The sequence below is a fragment of the Colius striatus genome, chromosome 10 (genome assembly GCF_028858725.1).
Source record: "Colius striatus isolate bColStr4 chromosome 10, bColStr4.1.hap1, whole genome shotgun sequence".
NCBI classification, from domain to species: domain Eukaryota; kingdom Metazoa; phylum Chordata; class Aves; order Coliiformes; family Coliidae; genus Colius; species Colius striatus.
Window position 1 is genome coordinate 3,760,813 of NC_084768.1, and position 22,156 is coordinate 3,782,968.

At 48.5% G+C, this 22,156-nt stretch overlaps 1 protein-coding gene across 2 annotated transcripts in view; it reads left to right on the forward strand.

Annotated features, from left to right (window-relative positions):
• Positions 1–22,156, forward strand: part of PDE4B (phosphodiesterase 4B) — a 209,633-nt gene that overhangs the window by 150,357 nt on the left and 37,120 nt on the right. For both annotated transcript variants that reach the window (XM_062003176.1, XM_062003177.1), the window contains one exon: positions 3,284–3,333. In XM_062003176.1, the coding sequence (XP_061859160.1) occupies positions 3,284–3,333 (50 nt within the window). The remainder of the gene's footprint in view (positions 1–3,283; positions 3,334–22,156) is intronic.

Sequence of the window (22,156 nt, forward strand, 5' to 3'; positions counted from 1 at the left end):
GTTAGGTGCACAGCTCAGAGCGGAGGCATCGCCGGTGTTCCATCTTGCTGTGGTGCTGCCCTGTGCTTCCACCATTGTTTCACGTGAGAGCTGGTGATGGCCCAAGGGTAGGCGCCAAGGAGGGAACCCCCAAGCCAGGAGGCTGTGTGGCCATTGAGGGTTTCCCCAGCAGGACGAGCAGCAGTGTCCTGCAGCTCAGTGCCAGGGGGCTGCCCAGAGAGCCAGGCAGTGCTGCCTGCAGGCCAGGGATTGGCATCGCTTCCTTTGACGCTGTAATTGCACTGACTGGGGAAGGTGATGCACTGAATTTACGAGGAGGATGTTGGTTTTTTATACCTGCTGAACAGGAGAAACCAAACAAACTCCTTTTTACGCCTTTGTCCGGAACCACCATTTCCCCTTAGCTATTTATAATGAGCCAGTCATCATCATTTTCTGGCCTGTTTTGCCCCAAGAGAGCTGTTTTGTGTGAAACCGGCATCATTCATTCCTGGCGACGCCGGTTACGCACCCACCCATCCCACCCTGGGACTGGCAGGCGCTGCTCGCTCGGCGTGTCCCGCTGGCTCCTGCAGCCAGGCATGAGGTGCGAATACGCACTGCAGTGGGACGCCACGGGCTTGCTCCACTGCTGCACACACGAGTGGCATCGCCCGGGTGCCCACCATGGATTCTGCTTCCTGCCTTCAGCAGCAGTCTTGTACGTTACACAAAGCCCAGCATTGTATCCAGGCGGGAGGTTTTCCTCCTCCTGATTGCTATTTGCAAGTTTTGATGGGGAGGAACCACCGCGTTCCAAGATGGAGGTTAATAGAAAAACAGATGACTGAAAGAGATGCGCTTTTTCTTCTCTTTTTCCCCAAGCTTTGCTTTTTTTTTTTTGACTAGCTCAAGCATTTGAGCAGTTCCTAATGAGGAATCTGCAATTGGACGGGGCCGGAAGGAAATGAGGGCGTAACCTGTAGGACACACAGGCATCTCGCAGTGGCGTTTTGAAAGCGTTCCCAGATTTGATGGAGGTATAAAGCCATTTGCCTGGCCAAAGTAAAAAGTTGTTAAATGTTTAAACCATTATATGCCAAACATCCAAGTCCGTGGCAGAATGTGCTTCCAGGCACTGCGGAGCTTCCCGCATGGTTTCTGAGCAGCTCTGCTGGGTTACAGCCGTGCTGCCAGCTCATGGTTTTATCATATGTCTCATGATATGTGGTATTTCACTTAAACTTCCGCTCTGGGGATCATGAGAATCTCAGCTTTCCTTTAGCCCCTCCTCTCCCCTCTTTTTTTCCTCCTCCTCCTCCACTCGTCCTGGCCTGAGAAACAAAAAGAGGATGGTGTTCCACATATTTACAGAAACGCTGGAAAATATGAATGTTGAGGGCTGGGGGAAAAAAAACAACTTGAAGTCATATTTTTTTGGACTTCAACGTCAGGGGTTTTAAGGCAGTTTCCTCATTGGAAAAGAGGAGAGTGTGATTAATGGGTTTGGAGTGCCTGAGTTTGGCAGGCGCAGCCCAGGACACGGTCAGAAAGCATCCGGCGCCTGCTTAACACCCGCTGGCAAGAGAGGAGCGGGAAGCGGGAGCCATGTACCCCTGAGCCTGTGGTGGTGGCTAAGAAGGGACGGTGCTGTGCAAACCCCCATCTCTGGGTGTGCTGCAGCAGAAGGCAGGCTGGGCACAGCCAGGACAGAGTTGGAGGATGGCAGGAGCAGTGCCATTCCCATTTTCAGGCTGTGCAGCGGGGAATACCCTGCTGAGCAGCAGCTCATCCCTCCCCACCCCCCTCAAGGCATGTCTGTGCAACTCAGCACAGGGATTGGAGATACCTGGAGCACCTTTCCCCAGATACTGGAAGCGCTGCAACCGCAGCGGGGTGTCCCTATTGGGGAGTTTCTGTTTTTTAGAGATTTCAAGATTTGGCTTTTCAAAGGCTCAGCAGAGGCAAGTCGAGGCAGATTTTCAGAGAAATCGGCACCCAACACGCGCCCTGTGCTGAACCCTGTGAAGAATCTGGGTCCTGCAGCTCTCTCTGGAAAAGCTGAGCCTTTGACATCCCAGCGGACAAGCGGGTGCTGTGCCCAGGGGAGCTGGGTGCCGAGGAGCAGGCCTCAGAGCCCCAGGAGGCTGAGGCCAGGGGTTGGAAGCAGGACTGTGGCTGTGTTACTCTAAGGCAGCTCTTACCTGGTTAGCAAAGCCTTCCTGGAGCACATCTGAAGAACCCCCTGGAGCGACAATTGCAGCAGAATTGAGCCGCTCACTTGCTTTAATTTTAGCTTCAAAGGAGAGCTGGCAAATCATGGATGTTTCAGTTCAGCGTCTGACTCAAAAGCTTGGGGTTAGGAGGTTGGCTAAGGGAGAGTGGGGGCAAATCTGGCTTCAGTTAAAATGTATCGGAAACTTCTTAGGGAAGCAAAGGCCCAGAGTTTCATTTTTGGTCAGGCAGAAATACTGCATTCAGTGCAAAAATGAGATACCTTGATTTTGGTGTCAGCTCTTTTTCACGTACCAAAAAATAAATGCACTTTTTTTTTGCCCCCCCCCCCAAATAAATGATGGTTTCAGCTTGAAAAACCAACAGTTTCATCTGGCAAATCTCACAACGAAATATTAGGACATTTGGAGGAGTAGTGCACCCTGTTTCCAGGCAGAGCCTCTTTGCTTCACTTGAACCAACTTTTCAAACAGCTTTTGGTCCTTCCAAGACTCAGACTGTTCTGACAGAATTGTTGCACCTAGTAAAAAGAAAATGTCCTTCAGCTGTTTCAGAGCTTACACTAGTGACTGCAGTGTTTCCTTGCTCGCTTCCAGGTGCAATTCAAACTGTTAACTGCAGGGTTTAACGTGGTTCATTTCTCACTTTACCCATGGCATTGCCTTGCAGCTGTTTGACATTACTTCAGGGTCCAATCCAGACCTTGTAGGGAAAGGCTTTTCAAGGAGAAGGCCTTGATTCAGGGGGATCCACTGAGCCCTTCAGCCACAGGGAGCGGTCCTAGGAGACTTCCAGGTGTATTGTGAGCAGGAAGTTGCAAAGGCAGTGTGGGAGCATGGCACAGCTTCCCTGGGATCCCTTCTTCCCAGCCAGCACACATACCCATCTGGGTTTTCCTAGCAGATAGATCAGCACTGCTTGTTAACTGCTAAATCACTTTAAAGTGTTTTGAGCTCCTTTGTGAGTATGAGAAGGGATTTTTAACGACGGGAGTTGGCAGTTTGGACTGCCAACAGGGTTTAAATGATAAAATAACACCTATTTATGGAGTTTTCTTTATCCCTCTTAGGAGATCTCCAGCAACGAGTCAGCCGCCTGTCTCCAGAGTTAACCTGCAAGGTATGAGTTTGGTAATCACTTGCAAGGTCAAATGCAGACTGTGCTTATATGCCACATCATTCTGCTAACAGCTGCTCCTCTGCCCCTTCCCCCTGGTGTAATTCTGGCCTTGTAGAGCTTCGTCCGCGTCACCTGAGCGAGACCAACATGAGAGAACCATCAGGCCCCAAACACTGTTGTTTGAATCGTTTGGGTTTGAGGTTTCTCCTTGTGTGTTAGCATAAAAGACAAACATGATTTGGGTTTGATAGTCACGGCCACAGTGACTGCTGTTCTCCTGAGTCCCTGCGCTGCGCAGGCCTGGACAAGCCCCAGCCTACAGGCCCAGAACAGGCTCAGACACAGCTGTAGTTTTTTTTTATCCTGTTTATTTCAGTTTGTTTCCATGTCATCTACGTAAAAATTGCAATCTCAAAAACCTTTCTCAGGTGAGACTTCCTCTGCTTTTAATAGGCTGCCCTGGAATGGCATTTTTTTTCCATTTGTTGTTTGTTTTGTGGTCTTTTGAAACATACATGTAGCAATCCAAGGAGAGCAGAAGTCAGAGAGTGTGGCTCATCCCATCTTCTTTCCTGTTTGCTCCCCCCTGCACACGGTGTCCTCTGGTCACCCTGTCCTCACCCCCGTGTCGAAGCAGAGACCACAAGGAGGTTTGGCTATGGTCAGGGAGGAGAATAACGCCCAGCAAAGGCTCCAGAGGAAAGGCACCAGGGCACAGCTGCGTGAGGGACCCTGAGGGGCAGCAGCGTGAGCCCAGCAAGCAGAGGCAGGGAGCAGCTGTGGTGAGAGCAGGGGGCTGCTCAGACAGAGATAAGGACTGAGGATGGGAAGCAGAAGCTGTTTGCTTATGACAGGTTTCTTTATTTTCACACCTGGATTTAGCTGAGGTGCTAAGGGCTTGTGGGACCCCTCTCAGGAACAGAGCTGGCCCTCCTTGCACTAATTTAAAGGTTACTCCCACAGAGAAGGAGATAAGATTTGGAGGAGTGCCCATTTGTAAGGTTTAATCTCATCCTTTCCAATAATTACGTGCTTGGAGGGACTAATAAAGCTTAATCTGTAGAGTGCGTGAAGCCTGGATGCATTAACTATTATCTCCTTTTGTGCTGTGTGTTTTTCACTATCCTGAAGCACATGTAGTCCTGGAGCCTCCCAGATTAGGTTCCTCAAAACTTGTTGATGGGATGTGGAAACCTCCAATGCAGAAAAAACCCTGGACCATACAATCTTAAACTCCTTCTCTTTCCCTCCCTGTCTGTGAACGGAGTCAGAGCGAGCAGGAGTGCAACCCCTCGCCTCACTGTAAAATCTGTTCTAGCAAGACTTGGGTTTTGTGGCCTGTGTGAAAATAATCATGGAAAATTTAATAAGCTTTCCATAGATCTGTTAATGTAAAGTTACAGAATCTAATAACGAGGAGAGACTTCCAGGAATCTCTAGGTTAATTTTCTTAATGCATTCTGTGGAAACAATTGCTCTCAACCTTTGAACACTTTGTGGATCTTTTTCTCCTGTATTTCCAATGTGAGCTGTAGGATGCTGGTTAACTTTTTAGCTAGCCCATTCCACTAATGCTGGGAACATGTGAACATTTCAGCTTCCTTTTTGATTGAAGGCTCTGACACAGGTGATTGTAGAGCAAGTGTTGTATTGCCCTGCAAAGCAGCTGAGAAGAATCCAAATGTTCTCATTTTGAACCTTGTGATCCTGACTCGTGGGTTTTAGCATTTAAGTGCTAGTAATTCTACATGGATAGGTAAATATATCTTAAATAAATGATATTATCATCTTACCTGATACGTGAATGTGTCCAGATGTGGAAGGGAGCCACGCTGGAGGCATTTGCTGGATGCAGGTTTTCACTTGGCAACAGAAGTAGAAGAAAACTGCAGCTCAGTGGCTTGTGGAGTTTGTAAAAAGTAGAGAAGTACAGGACGGGTTTGTAGCCCCTGGAGTAAATAGCTCTTAACCATGAGTCTTGACTGACTTTAGGTGAAGTCTTTGAAGGAAGCACAAAATGTGAGTTGTAGCATTGCAACTTATTGTGGCAATTTGCAGACAAGAATGAGAAATATTGTTGAGATTGATAGGAAATGGTGGCGACTCCTTCATGAAAGAAGCCAGCGTTGACATTAGTAGTGAAAGGCCTGGAGTTCTTAGTTAAGTTCAGGTTTAGTTGATTTTTGTGAATGAAGTTTACTGACTCTCACAGACTGTAGTCTCCAGGCTGAATCAATGCCTCCCTGGCCAGCCTAAAGCATTACATCTGCTGTCCTGTCACACCGCTGTGCTGAGGCTGTCAGGAGCGGTGCTGAGGAGGGCTGGCAGCTCTGACACACGGGAGGAGGACTCTGCAAACCAGCCCCATAAAGCAGCTGGTCTCACAAGCTGTCAGGTAGCTTCTCGAGGCTGAGAGCCATGGCCGAGTGAGGGGATTTGCTCTTCTGAGCTGAGGCTGGTGCCCCGACACTTGTTTGCTTCCACAGTCAGTGGTGTGCCCTCAGCTCTCGTTCCGCTCCCCCTGCTCACAGAGGTGTATTTGAGTAACACCAGTGTTACTCTGCAGTTGTTTATTTTCTTATTTTGTGCTTCTCTAGCATGGAAGCCAAGGCTCTTCTGAATTTCTGACTGTATTTACCTGTTGAATTTGGCAGTCCCACTTGCTGCCCAGGGGGCATTCCAGGTTGCTGCAGGGCCTTTCCTGCTGCCTCTGGAGGCTGCAGTCATTCTGCAAAGCATTCCCTCCACCACCTTGGTGCCTTTACCTATTTGCAGCCGTTGTCACTCGTTTTGGTGTGGCAGAAAACACAGGCAGCCATTTACTTTCTAAGGAAGTTTCCATTTAAATGCAGCAATGCAGATGACTTTCAGGGGATTTTTTAATTTTCTTTTCAGTGTTTGCAGCTTTTTTTCTTTCCCATGGCTGGCTTCTGATTTGGAAATTCTGAAAGGAAGGGGAGTTTCCTATCAGAACACAGACAGCTATGCCAGCGGCTGCTCTGGCTGAAAGGACGCAGAGCATTTTTCCTGAAAGTTTTGGAGAAGGAAACAGTAATGTTTTGATTGGGACGAGGCTGCTTTACATCCCTCTAGATAAAAGAATGTGTTTTGAAATGAAACGTGTTTATATTCTCTAGACTGGTTAGTCAGCAGAGCTCGGAATTTTCTGTTAGCTCTGCCGTGTCACACAGCGATTCACAGGCTTACCACAATCGGCTGACATCAGTATGAGCACCTCGTGTATGTCTCCTTTTATTTGTCACTGCTGAAGTGATTTATATCCTGTTATGAAAAGTACAGGACTTGGGGTTTGAAGCAAACTGGCATACTTTAATAAAAATACCCTGGAGAGAGACAAATTACGGTCAGCATTCGCAGTGGAAGTAGTACCTGCCAGCTGTTTACTCCAGCAGGAATATTACCAGTTGCTTCAAACTGGCAAATCTGGTGCTAGTGCTCTCCCAAGGCATTGCATCACCGAGGACCCAGGCCTGTGCTGAAATCACAGAATCTTAAGGGTTGGAAGGGACCTCAAAGTATCATCCAGTGGAACCCCCCCTGCCAGAGCAGCACCACCTAGGGTAGGTCACACAGGAACTCGTCCAGCTAGGTTTGGAATGTCTCCACAGAAGGAAACTCCACAGCCCATCTGGGCAGCCCCTGCCAGTGCTCCCTCACCTCAACAGGGAACAAGTTTTTCCTTGTGTTTCTTTGGAACCTCTTCTGTTCCAGCTTGGACCCGTTGCCCCTTGTCCTATCGTTGGCCATCCCTGAGCAGAGCCTGGCTCCAGCCTCCTGACACCTGCCCGTCATGTATTTGTAACCATGAATGAGGTCACCCCTCAGTCTCCTCTTCTCCAAGCTAAAGAGCCCCAGCTCCCTCAGCCTTTCATCACAAGGCAGATGCTCCACTCCATCATGTTTGTGGCCCTGTGCTGAACTCTCCAGCAGCTCCCTGTCCTTGAACTGAAGGGCCCAAAAGTGCATGCAATATTTCACATGTAGCCTCACAAGGGCAGAGTAGAGGCGGAGGAGAACCTCTCTCAACCAACTGCCCGAACCCCTTCTAATACAACACCCCAGGATGCCATTGGCCTTCTTGGCCACGAGGGCACATTACTGGGTGATGCTCATCCTGCTGCTCACCAGCATCTCCAGGTCCCTGTCCCCTACACTACTCTCTTAAGAGTTCATTTCCCAACTTGTACTGGTACTTGGGGTTATTCTGTCCCAGACACAAGACCACATTTGCCCTTGTTGAATTTCATGAGTGAGCTGTGTCGAAATTATGACATTTCCTTTTTGCTTTCATTTTCTTGAAAGTATGAAAAATTCTGGCCATTGTTTCTCTTAGGACAAAGTGCTTTTCAGAGCAAATACCGATTGCACAGTAAACATCAGAGCTTTCTTAACCTTACAACCACAGCCATAAAAGGAAGAGAAATATGTATTGAACATCCTGTGTTTTGTCCTTGGTATCAGCTTGAGTAAACCTGACAGATTTTTCCTGTTGTTTTGTTATAACTGCTGATCACAGGAATGAACAAAATTGCTTTTGTGAATTAACTGAGAATCCTAAGGTGGAAATACAAAGCCACAGCAAAGAGTGCCTAAATCCTTAATGAGCTTGTGTCCTGACAGCTGGGAGGGCAATGGAGACACTTTGGCTGGGAGGTTCCTCTGTGATGTACAGGGCCTGACAGGAGGCTGCAGTGAGCTGTGGATCGGTCTCTGCTCCCAAGTTACAAGTGACAGGACAAGAAGAAACGGCCTCAAGTTGTATCAGAGGAGGTTTAGACTGGAGACGAGGAAAGCCTTGTCCACTGAGAGGGTCGTCAGCCCCTGTGCCAGGCTGCCCAGGGAGGTGGGGGAGTGCCCATCCCTGGAGGGATCCCAAGGCTGTGTAGCTGAGGTGCTGAGGGACATGGTTTGATGGTGGGCTGTGGCAGTGCTGAGAGAACTGTGAGTCTCGGTGAGGTCTTTTCCAGTCTAAATAATTCTAATTCCTCCATATTTATTTTCCTCACTGGCCCTTATTCCCTCTGAGTTAATAATCATCCACTGGCTGCCCCATTTCAGCCAAAGCCTCTCATTCTTCCACCCATTTGAGTACACCCTTTTCTCCAGCTGTTTCCTTTGTATTTTTCCCAGGACCTTTCCATGTTTTACCCCACTGTGTCTGTCAGCTCAGCAGGGGATCAGTGCTGTGTGCACAGCTTCCCAATGCCAATGCCTCTCCCTCGCTGCCTGACAGTGTGTGTGTGTACCCGCTCTTCACGTTTGCCTTGACTTGCTGTGCCATCCCCTTGCCTTCACAGAACAGGGGTGAAAACCCATGTGGTACCTGTGGGTGCCGGGGTAAATGTCCCTCCTCATCACACAGGTTGCAGGGGAAGCACTGGACCAGCCATGCAGTGCCACAGCAGGAGCACAAAGCCTCTCAGGAGGGACAGGGCACGGGGCAGAGGTGGCATGGGGACAGTGTTTACCTGAAGTGCTTTGTTTGAGAGGCTGATGTGTTTGGACACTGTTGGGGACTGACAGGAGCAAAGCATAGTTGTAAGGGTCAGACAGCCAGGGCTTTGCAGAGGCTTTTCTCAAGAGCAGGCAACCCAGTGCCCCTTGGATACTTTCAACACTGAATAATTATAGGCTGTCCTCACAATTAATTATACACCTAGCAGTATAATATAGGTGATTTGCTCTGCAACACGAGGCTTTGGGGGTGTAGTGCTTTGGGATATGTCACACGCAGGCTTTTCAGGGCCCATGGGATTAGAGCTTTGTTAAAATTCCTCTCTGGGGATGGGAGCAAAAGATTGGTGTTTTTCTTGCTTGTGCCTTAGCCTCTGCTTTCCTGTACATCTGCACGTTTGCCTGCACTTCTCACATGCCTTTACACGAACTCCAAACTTGTACTCTTTCATTTTTTATGTGGGTGTAAGATGTACACAGACCCGTGCACGAACGTTTGTATAAAGCATAAACAAAAGGCTGGATGATACTGGTGCTTGTGCTAATGAGAGTCCCAACTCTTTTTTTGGAGGGGTTAACAATCCCTGCGCATCAAAGTTGGGTCTTGGTTAGAAATATCTGCAAATCCCAAGTAATTAGCAGGGAGCTGGTGCTCTTGCACCATAGTTCCTCTGCTTGGCGTGCAGAGAATGGCTCTGGCCATATATGAAACAGAGGGTTCATTTTGAAATTCTGTTGATGTGCTGAGAGTTTGGCTGAAGGTCTGGCCTTTTGATTTTGAAACACGTTGTACAAGTCAAGGAGACGTAGCGTTTCAGCCTTTTGACAGGAGTGCAAGAGGAACTATTTATTACCAAAGAGCTGAGCTAAAAAGGCACTGGTAGTGCATAGTAAAGAGTGGTGCTGTAGGCTTATTACCTGCAAGTGTTGTTTTTAAAGGATGCACTGCTGTAATGATGCCCATTATTTAGAAACCGAGCAAAACTGTGAAAGACATCAGATAGCAGCTTAACGACATGAGCGAGTAAAATTAAGGCTGTTGGAGGGTAAAGTGATTCTGACTGCTCGGAGAAATGAAGGGCACGCTTCAAAGTGAGCTTCCCAAGTTACCTGCCGAAAAAGGAAGCGGAGCTGGCCGAGCCCCAGATGGCGCCGGGGAGGTCCGGGGACCGTTCCCGGCTCTCTGGGGTAGTTCATTCCCGCGGGGAGTCCGTTTCGCGTGTTGCGCCTGCCTGCGAACACACACCCCCTGAAAGTTGGACTCATGCATCTTAGTAAGTATTTCAGTTATGCTATTGACGTCAATGCAGTCATTAAATAGATTGCCGGCCCTCCCATCAGTAAACCTGTGCCAAAGACCTAGAGGCAGACACATTTTAAAAGAAGAACATCAGGTTTTCCTTTAGCGTTTGCAGAGAATAAGGGAAAAGTTTCTTCTGGAGCCACTGTGCTTTGCAATTGGGGGGGGCAGGGGAGGGGGCTTAATTTTCTAAGACTCATCTTCTGCCAGGACAATTGCTGCATTTGCTTTAACACACTTTTGTTATGTTGCTGGGCGCATAATTGAGACTAAGGAGTTGTACTTTTTTTGCCATCAGCTCCAGCTGAAAAATGACACTCATTTTAGGTCTCCCAGCTAGATGTATTGGTGTATCGAGTAACAGAAGGTATTCGGGCAAACCTGCTTAGCCTTTGACTCCAGAAATTCTGCAAGGATTGATTTCATGACATCTAGATAAGAAAATAGCCTCCGATTCTCCTCGGCAGGCTCTGAAGACACACAAGCTAATCACGGCTCCATAGCAACGGATGAAAACTGTTTTCCCCTCCGCCCCACCTGTGGATGTCACATGAAGATGCTACACGTGCTGCTGCCATCAGGAGCCTGTCACTCCCTGGGGCCCAGCTGCCATCTGCGGCTGTGGGGCGAGCGGCCGCGATGCCAGCGGGACTCTCGGCACACTGACGCCGTCCTGACGTGTTTCTCAGGCGGGCTGGGTGCTCCTGGGCTGGCCAGGACAGCCATTCTTTACTGTGGCAGCAGGCTGGGCTGTTCTGGACTGGACAAGACAGCCATTCCTTACTGTGGCCGGGGAGATGCCTACCTCCCGGAGCTGCCAAGCCAGCCCATTGCTGAAGGCAGCTCTGGGTTGTGCAGTTCTCCTCAACCCGTGTCAGGAATGGCTCTGGCTGTCAGACAGAGGCTCCAAAGAGGCTATGAGCTGAAAACCTAAGGGTATTTGTAGCTGGCATCTTCACCCAGGTGGAGGGAGTACCTGTCCTTTAAGATAAGCAGCTATATATTGTAATCAGCAGCAGCAGCTTGTTTTTTAGGAACTGTTGAGGAGCCAAACCGCTGGGTTGGTTTTTGTTGAGGTTGTCATTTCATTGATGATACCACACTCTTCTAACACAGAGTAAAACCATAAAACCAGACATAGGTTATTAAAAGGGCTTCTCTGTGATGGATGGGTTCTTTCTGAAAGATCCAGGCAACTGGGAAGCCGAGGTGGCAATGAAGAGATCCTCTCAGTGGCGTGCTCTCGTTGTGTCCCCATATTCACCCTGCTCTTTAAACACGGGTCAAGCCTTGGAAGCCCTGTATTGCTTTACTCAGCACCCATTCCTGTCAGATTGCTTAAGGCCTCTGCAAAGACAATGAGGCTTTGCCATTGCTAATATCAGAGTTGATAAAATCTGTGTTTCTTTTGTTTTCTGCTTAGAACGATAATAGTTGCTGTGGGTGAGATTTTGACATCGCAGTCTTCAGTGAATCTCAGAATCAGTTCCATATGAGTTTGAGAAATGTGTGCTTGATCTGAGAGAGAAAACAAACCAAAACAAACAAAAACACCCAAACCAAACTTCTGGCAGGCTGAGTTGGGTTTTTTTTTAGGTGGTGGGGCACAGTTTGTGCATGCCTTAGTGATGAATAGGGCTCTTCATTGTCCCGCTGATTTGGGCCCCTTCTACTTCCATGTCATCGGCATTTCCCAGACAGTGGGAGCTGAAACGGACTCCTGAAAGCACCCATCGGCTCATCCCCACAGCAGCTATATATAAGTTTCTCCTTCCTCCCCCGAGGTTGAGCTCACTGCTGCAGCATTGTGTCCCGGACACAGCTGGCCATGGGAGTGTGAGAGGCTGCGTCCAAGTATCCATGCGGGGACCTTCCCAGGGTCATGCGCCCCACAAACCCCAGAGCTCTCAGCCCACCCTTGGACAGTCCCAATGCTCCAAACTCTGTCCTCCTGCAGGATCTGACTCCACGTGTAAGGCGCTTGCTTGTCCTGGTTTAAAAAGTAAGTCTTTCTAACTCTGTGTCTGGGTTGTCGGCAGCCAAATGGTTCAGTGCGTGGTTGGGCAGGAGCTCCTGCTGTATTTATTAGACTGTTCTGTGTGTATTAGCTGTGGTGGGAGCCTGATTCTAGCTTGCAGGGGCACGTACAGAAGGCAAAGCGCTGGCCTGGATGGGCAGAATTTGAATTGGCCTGTTGTCCTCTGTAGGGGAGACGTTCTGCCCACCAAAATTAACTCTACAATTATAGGATAACAATTATAAAGATTAAAACTTTTAAGAGCTTTTATAATCAGTATGTGAGGCAGGTAGAATTAAAAGAGGGAGTAAAGGATTGCCAATGCACTTTTGCCTCTCTTTGGTTAGGGAATTGCATTCGGAGTCAGGGTTCAGACTCACTGATTCCCTCCCAGTGGCACGGAACGATGAGCCTATCCACTGATCTGGGTGCTCTGGTCACCCAGAAATCCTCTGGGTTCATCATTGGCACCTTTTCATCTCCTGATTGACTAAAAAAGATTTATATAGTTGAGCACAGTATGCTCATTAACATAAGCAGAGTGGCATCGTGCAACTGGTGAAGAACGTTAGACAAATGGTCAATGAACATTTGATTGTGATACTGCTCTCTCCGTAAGAAGTGGCTGGAAGTGAGAGCCCCAAGTATTGTGTAATTGCAATACCTTTCCAACAGAAAGGAAGCAACTGTTCATTATTTATGGCTATTAATAAAACGTGCCAGGTTCTTAATTCAGTTCACTGGAAAATACGTGTGCTTACAAAGATGTCATTTTTTAAGCAGCAGGCTTTAAAACACCACCTAAATTCACCCATCCCTCTGCAATATATTTTCATGTCTAAAGGATCGTTGACTGACTTTGTTGTGCACTCGGGCACTTAATCATTTTAGGAATTTAGAATGAAAAATCCCCCAACAAACAAACAAAAAGCCCTGCAAAATCTAGCAAGGTGCTGATTTGACAATGAATGTCTTGGGTTTGTTTGCAGTACTGTGCCTGTCAAAAGCTGGTAGCAAACAGCCAGGAAAGGAGCAGGGGCTGTCCCGAGGTCAGACACTGGTTTTGCTGTTTGCTGGGAGCCACGCTCAGTGGCCACTATTCAGTACGAAACACTCCTGGAGTTACATTTCATTTTAAAACAGCTCTGCTTCTTAACGTTAGGTATTCCAGTATAAATATCCTGCTGTCATAAATACACCTTTCCAAGAGGAAATGAAACATCTGTGTGGATGAAAACTCCACTACCCCACCTCCATGCTCTTAAAAAGAACCGTCATGAGCAGCCGTTTTCACTTTGTACCTGAAGGACTCCAGGTTTCAGGTGTTCAGAGCAGGGCTTTGCATCCAGCCTGCCAAGGCCCTTCTCCAAACACCCCGGTGTTTTCATTTAAAATGGCTTGAGTCTAGTTAGGCCTTTCATTCTGCAAGTCTGTATTTAGGTAGGTTTTACAAGCTTAGCACTTAATAACGAAAATGATTCTAAAATGTCACATTTTACAAGCGATGTATTTTCCTTTAAATGCTGTGTATTAGGTAGACAAAAGCAGGATGCAGTTTGGGCAATGACCACGTTCTCTAAGAAACCAGCATACTGTTCTGAGAAGTGGAAAAATCAGCCTGTTTTCCTGCTCCCCTTCCCTCTCTCCCTGCCTCGTTCTCTCTCTGGGTTTTAGAAGTGGCCTGAAATTGTGGCCCTGCTGTTAGTGACTCGCATCCAGGACGTCTGGATCGGCACTGGGGAGCGCTGGTGTCGGTGCTGGTCTGGGACAGCCCAAGAGGATGTGGTGTAACTGTCTGCTCTGCAGGGATTATCGTGCAGGGTTTGCTGTGAATAGGTCTTGCTAGCATTTAGCTGCTTTGAAACGTTCTCTCTTTCTTCCCAAAAGTCCTTCTTGAAGAAGGGGAACGCGGATACAAGTTTCCAGCCCAACGGGAGCATTTTCTGCTTTAGCAGTACTGCTTTATGGGACATGGTCCACATCCAGATCCCAGTCCAGTGTGTGTGCTGAGCCTTCATCTTAATTCAAGGTCTTTGGGCAGGGTATTTCCCGAAATTGCTGTTCCTGAACTGTTAGCAGCTGCCTGGGTTTCAGCTGCGTTGCGTGAGACGTTTAAACATTTCCATCCCCTTACAGTGGGATCATACTATCCAGGTAAAAGCCAAAAGTCTGTTACTCACACTTTATAGATCAGAAACCAAAAAGCCCGAAACAGCAGAAGAGGTGATGCTCACACCACATTTGTCAGCAGCAGCTGCTCATTCGGAGCCTGTCTTTGTAACACATCCAAGTGTGGCCAGGGCAGCGTGCTTCTAGAATGTCTCTTACTGCACGTTGCCTTAAATGGAAAGTCATGTGCATCTTAAAGTCTGATGCTTTGCAGAAATTGTATGAATTTCACTGAATTTATTTCACAGAATGAGTTCCTTCAGAGAAGTGCTGTGAATGACAGTGCAGAGACCTTGGTCAGGGCTAACACAAGGTGCTGCTTTTATGCTGCTAAATGCAAGAAATTCTGGAAGGTGCCACAGAGCAGAAGACTGAAAGCATAAAAAGTGGTCACTGGAATGATCTGCAGTCAGCCAACCCATATTTGACCTTCAATGGGGAGCATTTCCACGTCCATTTAATCTGATATTTTCACAGAGATTGTTAATAAGAGTGCCTCTAGTATAGCTGACATTTTTATTTCCTTGAATTCAGTTTGAGGTACTTAAATATACTTTGAGGGCCTTAATTAAATGTGTTTTGGGAGCGAAAGGCTGTTCTTACCACTGCTGGCGGTAAGGGGGATTTGACAAGCACTTGCACTGCCAGGTCTGCCTGTTGTTGCTGGGCTCGAGTTTATCCTCCCTCTGCCCCCTCAAGGCATCTCTGTGATTGCCCAGCTTTAACCTAACAGCCTGATTTGGGCCAGGACTGAGATCCCCAAGTTGAGGAAAGGAGTCATACAGGACCCAGACCTCCAGATTTAATCACCTTCTAGCTAAAATGATCCAAATGTCAGAAAACCCCACAAACACGTTAATCTTTGGCATTCTGTATTCCCTATTCCAGATCCTGGATAACCACGTAACCAAGCTGGTGCTGTGTCCCTGCCAACAGCGGGAAAGATACAGCCCAGTTCTGACCCATGTCCCAAAGGCATCTTTTAACAAGCTGGTGAGCAGGGTGTGATGGCCTTGGCTTGAAGGTGACACAGAGGCGCAGGGGAGAGCAGCACGTGAAAGGATTAATATGGAATATTAAAAGCTGTCAAAACAAATGATGCTGGTTTGTAGGGTACTGACATCTCCCTCTTCCTCCCCACCCTTTTACCCATGGGACTTACTCTGTGATTTTAAGCAGATTATTCTAAAAGGCTGTACGTGCAGTTTAGTAAACATAAAGCACACTGAGTCACAGCTACTACCAGCTGAAATGGTTTGCTGGGGTAGATTAATACAGATGATTAGTACAGTGAATGTTTTGGCTCTGTTGTCAGCTACTGCAGGTCTGGAGGTTTTTAGTTTTATGACTTGAGGCTTGGTCCAAATGTTTCGAGTCAGGCTGTGTGTTTTGTATCAGAAAGAGTTTGTACCAGCAGTGGTGTGGCAGCAGGAGCAGGGCAGGGGTGGTCCCCTTGTGCTCGGCCCTGGGGAGGCTGCAGCTCAATGGCTGTGCTCAGTGTTGGGCCCCCCACTCCCTGCCAGAGGGACACTGAGGGGCTGCAGCGTGCCCAGCGCTGGGGAAGGGGCTGGAGCACAAGGGTACTGGGGAGGGGCTGAGGGAATGGGGATGTTGAGCCTGGAGAAGAGGAGGCTGAGGGGAGACAGGAGCACACTCTGACACTCCCTGACAGGAGGCTGCAGTGAGCTGGGGATTGGGCTCTGCTCCCAAGTTATAAGTGACAGGACGAGAAGAAACGGCCTCAGGTTGCACCAGAAGAGGTTTAGATTGGAGATGAGGAAAGACTTATTCACCAAGAGGGTTGATTGTCAGCCCCTGTCCCAGGCTGCCCAGGGAGATGGGGAAGTCCCCAGCCCTGGAGATATTTAAAAGACACATAGATGAGATGCTGAGGGCCATGGCTTAGTTTAGTGATGGATTTGGTAGTGTGAGTTGAGGGGTTGGACTTGATGGACTTAAAGATCTTTTCCAACCAGAATGACTCTGTGCAAAGAGTGAAGCCATCCCTCTCAGAGTGCCACCAGAAACCTGTCTGAAGGACGGTAACTCAACACACCAAACACGCTGCGTTTTCAAAAGCTGGAGGATCACAAATTAAGAAACAACTTTTTTAATTGCAAGTACTTTCAGATTGTTCAAGCTGTTTCTGCTGCTTCTGCCCCCTGACCGACCCACGATCTGCAGTGAGCAATGCCCTGACTTCCCAGGGTGTCGTTTGACACAATTACAGGCGGGTCGATAGGGCTTACTCAGAGCATCACTTCAAAACCAAATGTGTTAAAACAGGTCATTTTTTTTGCAACATGCTGTGTAGTTGAGTGGCTCTGCTCAGTGTGGAGCAACAGCCTCTCTGGGTGTCAGCTATGGGATGACAGTCCAATTCATTTCTTTTGAGAGACAAAATAAGGGCAGAAGGTTCAAATCAGGTAAACCAGCGATGCTGGCATTGTTGCCCTTTGGCTACGTAAAGTATCTCTTGCAGGAAACCAGATTAAAATTCCAAACGAAATCAGTTGTTTAAGCTACCATCCTAAAGGATAATGCTTTCAAGAAATTACATTTAGCCATGAAAAAAAAAAAAAGCACCAAAAACCCAAACCACCAAACATTGAATTATGTTTTATTGTGAACGTCATCGGAGTGGCACTCACGGTGGCTCAGAACATCGCGGGTGACTCTGCCCAGTCTTCCCACAACCCAGAGCAGGGCACATGGACACAAAAGTTAATGTGTGTCTTAAAGAATTACTGGGAGTTATGGTTTGGATGCTTCCAGGAGACACATTCTTAACTTTAATACCAAAGACTTGGAGGAAATGAAATAGAGAAGAATTGGAGGATTGTTTTGTGTTAAGCTGTCGGCTTTCCAGGCGCCAAGGAAACTGGTTTAGAGAGGGCTAACATTTGATCAGTAGCCTGTTCTCCTTTGCTGTGGTGGTGTGGGCAGCCTTATTCTGACCCTCACTTAACATTTCTGAATAATGTTCCTTGTGAAGAGCTGAGGATTACTAATAAACTTTGTCTTTACATCTCATGCCAGTGGCCAAGTGGAGCTTTTCAGGTAGATCGGCACTGTGCTTTGTACTTCTAGGATTCCTTCCTGAAGTTCCTCAGCCATTTCCTACCCAGTATTTGTTTCACCACAATCAAAGGGCTTTCACTGTCGGCAGAATGTTTAGACCATAAGTTTTATTATCTCCAGGTTAACCTGTTTCAAAACCTGATTTAATAGTTACAGATGGGTATGTGGATGAAAGCAGCATTCTGTGGCAGACCCAAATGCAGATCTTCTTGCTTGTGATTTGCAAAACGCTTATGAAACAGTGAAATGGAGTACGGTTGGTCCTGTGCACCTTTCAGTTTTAGGGTTGGGTTTTTTTGCCTTTATTGCATTAAAATCATTGCTGTAGTCTGTGTAGATAGTTCCTTCCTTGTCTTAGACCTTCTGTGAAAGCCAGCTCATGGTTTCTCAAGAAGGTGGAGGTTTCTCAAGCAGCAAGCAGGGAGCTTTGCACAGATACATGCCCAGAAAGACAGCTCAGGGGTGGGTCAGCCTCCGGGCCCAGGCATGGGTGAGACCCCCCCCCCACGCTGGCACAGCACCAGGTCAGGGCATGGCACTGGGTCAGGGCATGGCACCAGGTCAGGACATGGCACTGGGTCTCCAAGCACAGTTCTCTGTCTGACCATGGGCGAACCGGAAGCCGTCTCGCCACAACAGCACAGGGTGATGCCCCACCTAATTAAGCCTGTTGGAAGGCAGGGCTAATTAGTTTAGGTGGAGTGCCTCGTTAGCACAATGATGTTGCTTCCAGGAGCCAAGTTGGTTTCCCTGCACGTGTAAGCTTACCAGCCCTCTCCGAGGCAGCCCACATGTATCCAGTGAGATAATAGGCTGCACGGCCCAGGTGGATGCGAAGCTGGGTGGTTTCATAATCGTATCCTCCTCTCTCTCACACTCGTGTGTTCACACGAACACCGTGGGCTCAGGAAGGAAACATTTCTACTCACACAAGCAAGTGTTCATCTTGCTTCCATCCAGCCTGTCTGTGTTTAATTAGAGCAATAGAAACACAGTCTGGGCTCCCCATGATTGACAGGGAGTTGAGGTTTCAGTCCCTGGGCTCAGCTCGAGGCCTGGGCTGGAGGCTTCCTTCTGATGGTCATCTCCATCCCCACCCTGCAGCTCTGGGGGCTGGTTTTGCTGCACTTTGAGGAGCGTGTTGAGTAAAGGTATGAGGGAGATTCACTTCATTTAAAAGTTCGCGTGACCTTGGCAGTTGTGAGCAGCCCTCAGAAGTGAGTTCCAGGTGTGTGCTTATTTCCTTACGAAGCAGCATTGGAAAAATCACTTTCAGTGTTCTTTCAGCTCTCTCATGAAATTTGAGTAGGAGAGAGACTTCTTGCAGGTTGTTTCCCTCCTGTTTTGCCCTGCTCCTACAGGGCAACAAGCAATCAAGCCCGGTCAGTAAAACGATAATGTGCCAGAGCCTGTGTTTGCTCCCCGAGATAAAGCTGGAACTGAGCGATCTTTCGAGGGGCCAAGATTAGATTCTGCTCCTCTTGCCATTTCTGCTTCTCTCTCTCCTTGGACTGAGGAATTCCTACTATGCAGGCAAATCCCAGCCCCAGATTCCCCCATGATATGGCTGCTAAGTGACATCTGACAAGATGCTTCCTGCATTTTGTTACTTCCATTTGGCACCATAAAAGCACTGTCACTTACCCTTCTGATTTGTGGCAGCTCCCTGTATTGTTCACTGTGTTATAGCTGCCCTGGGGGGAAAGGACACTTCTGGAATGGGGACTGCCTGCCTTGTGGTAAAATGCTCCATCCCATCCTACCATGAGATGGTATCTCTGATCTAAATCCTGCTTCAGAACTTCTCCGGTTTTCCTTGCTCATTGGCATTTCAAATTAAACCTTCAGCCTTATCTTCAGATCAGAAATTACCTCTCTGGGAAGCTTCATAGCTTCTATTAGCCACCTTAAGGTGTTCTTAATGTGCTTACACCTCATTTTTGCACCTCATTGTCATGCAAAGGTGCAGTGTCTGTTGACTTTGCTTTGGGAATCTTGATCTTGAATCTTTACACTGTAGCATTTTTAAAGGTGAGGTTTACACAGCTGTTTCAGAAAGCAGGCGGATCTGGCACCTGGAAACACACAAAATAAATGTGCCAGTACCTTTTCAGGTTAATTCAGGACCTTTTATTAGCTCGTCCTTTCTGAGTGGTTTCCAATGCTCCATCTCAGCTGAAGAGAGACATTAGTATCAGTTCTTCTGCAGGAAGGAAGGTTCAGGACGAGACATCTGCACTCTGCTGCAGTGCCCACTGACTGCCCTCTGGTCCTTCTCTCTGATAAGCATTTGGTAAATCCTGCTCCTTGCAAGGCAGTCTTTGAGTAGCATCCTCTTGTTCAGTCTGGTTTTAAGGTACCTGAGGGGATATCACAGGCTCTCCTATCAGCAGTCCCTGAAAAACTACAGCTATACCCGCCTCCAGCTGCCTCCTCCTTGGGTTCAGAGCTTCATCTTCTTGTGCACAGCAAGGCACTAGGCCCAGGCTGAGCTGCTGAGATTATCCCAGGTGGCTGTCTCAGCTCTTAGTTGCCTCTTCTACATCATCATCCTCTCACAGAAAGAGCAATTCTCTCACTGCCCAGCGCAGGGGACACAGGACACTGCCCGTAGAGGACTCACTAATGCCAAGCGCTGCTGTGGGCAGCCGCAGAGCCTGGCGGGATGGAGTGACTTCTCCACCTCGCTGATAGCAAACTGCAGTCAGCCTGCTCCAGGCTAACTGGTGAACAATTGCCTGCTTGCTGCTAACAGTGTGTTCAGTGAGTTGTCAGCCCGTGTGGGTCCTCGGTGACCTGATTCTCATGACCTGGCTGGTGATCCACCCCAACCAGCCTGCACACCAGAAAGGGTGGGTATAATCAGGACTCTTGCAGGTTTGTCCAGTTCTGCCTTAACTGGCTTCATCAGGGCTTGGCTCTTACTCTGGGCTCTCTTGGTATGAATTTCCTTGAAAAGTTTCATTTTTGCCTCAAAACAGTGGCTGGGTGGCTGCCCATGACTAATCTCCTGACACTCACCTTGGGGTGGGTTGCAGGAACTGTGATCAAAGCAAGGCTGGAGGGGACAGGCTGCCCAGCACCAGGTCTCTGCAAAGCTCTTCTGTTTGTTGCTCAGGGTGTCCATTTACAGCTTGGTCTCAAGACTGCCATTGTCATAAGATTAATTTCACCTAACTTCAGCCACCTAAAAATTATAGACTAAACTTAAGTAGTGGCTGTTTTTTGAAGGAAACCATTGTGAGCTGGGGAGCAAACCATCCTGTTGTGCAGGAAGATCAGGAATTTCAGCAGAAGCCAACTCGGTGAAGCAAGGAGCTCCTTAGCGAGACAGAGTGCAAAAGGAGAGCAGGCAAAGAGTGAAAAGGACTGGTAACAAGGAGGGGATGTAACAGTGCTGTTTGAGCATGTGGACAGACCAAAGGCTGCTGAAGCTGTGACTAGCAAGGGAACTCCAACGTGGGTACAGAAAATTCAGAAAACGTGTTCTTCTATGGGGGAAATGGCTCAGTGACAACTGGTACATAAAAGGCTGAAGTATTCTGTGTCTTTTTATATCTCAGTCTTCACAGACAGTCTTTGCCTGGGCTCCAGCACTCCCAAACTGCTTGGGAACAAGAGAGCAATGAGGCCCCAGCAGGTTAGGGACAACCTAGAGGTGGAGCATGTGTTCAAATCCACAGGATTTGGGCTGGGAGAGGATTTGTGGCTGTAAGGTCAGTGTGTCCTTCAAAAAGAACCATGCTGCCTGGGAAGGTGTGTGACAGCAGGGAAAAGGTTCATCTTAGAGAAAGGCAAAGGGGATCTGAGGAGCTATGGACTAGTCAGACTCATCTCAGTCATTGCAGAGGTCAATGAGAGTGTCCACTGGAGTCTGTTTCCAAACGTGTGACGGACAGGAAAGTAAATCAGGAATGGTGGCCACAGATTTGCCAAGGGCAGGTAGCACTTGAGAGCCCTGACCTCCTTCTGCAAGGGCTATGGGGATGGTGTGGCTGTGGGGACCTGGGGGCCATGGGTGGGTGTAGCTGGTGCAATAAGCTCTTGGACACCATTTCCCACAGCATCCCCATGTGGAAGCTGGAGCAGCGTTGGCCTCACAGACACTGCTGCGAGGGTTGGATCCAGCCAGAGCTCCAGACTCTCGGGGTGGTGCTGAAGGCTGGGGGTCCAGTTGGTGGCTGATGACAGGAAGGATGTGGGTTATCTTAACAGTGCTCTACAGCTCCTCGAGCGTCAGGCTGATATTGGTCACTAGCTGGGGATAGTCCCTCAGTGGGTGGGAGTCTGGAGCAGATGACCTCCAGAGGTCCCTTCCAAGCCAGTTTCTATGGCTGCAGTTAGAGAGGTGACTTGTGTAGTTAACAAAGGACAGCCACCTCCAGAGAGTGATTCAGCCCATGGCAGCAGTCGTGCTGAGAATAGCCCAGGATCACCCCTTGGAGGTCCCGGCCACTTTCCACTGACCGTGCGGGGAGCTTAGCTGATTAACTTTTAGATGGCTAAAGATAGCTCAGAAGAGCCATCCCCCCCCTTCCAGTGACATTTCTCCCGGCTGATACTGCTGCTGCTCAGCGTCGCTCAAGTTACGCAGCAGCTGGCTCAGCCACGGGCGGCTCAGAACCATCCCTGCTGCTATGGCCATGGAGTGACCGGCAGCTGGGTCACGCTGCAGGCATCCCCCCCTCCCTGGAACCCTCCTCCTCAGTACTTAAATGAGCTGTGGCTTCTTCCTTCTTGGGATGGCTGCGGCATGAGGACATGGAGCACTTTGGGGTTGT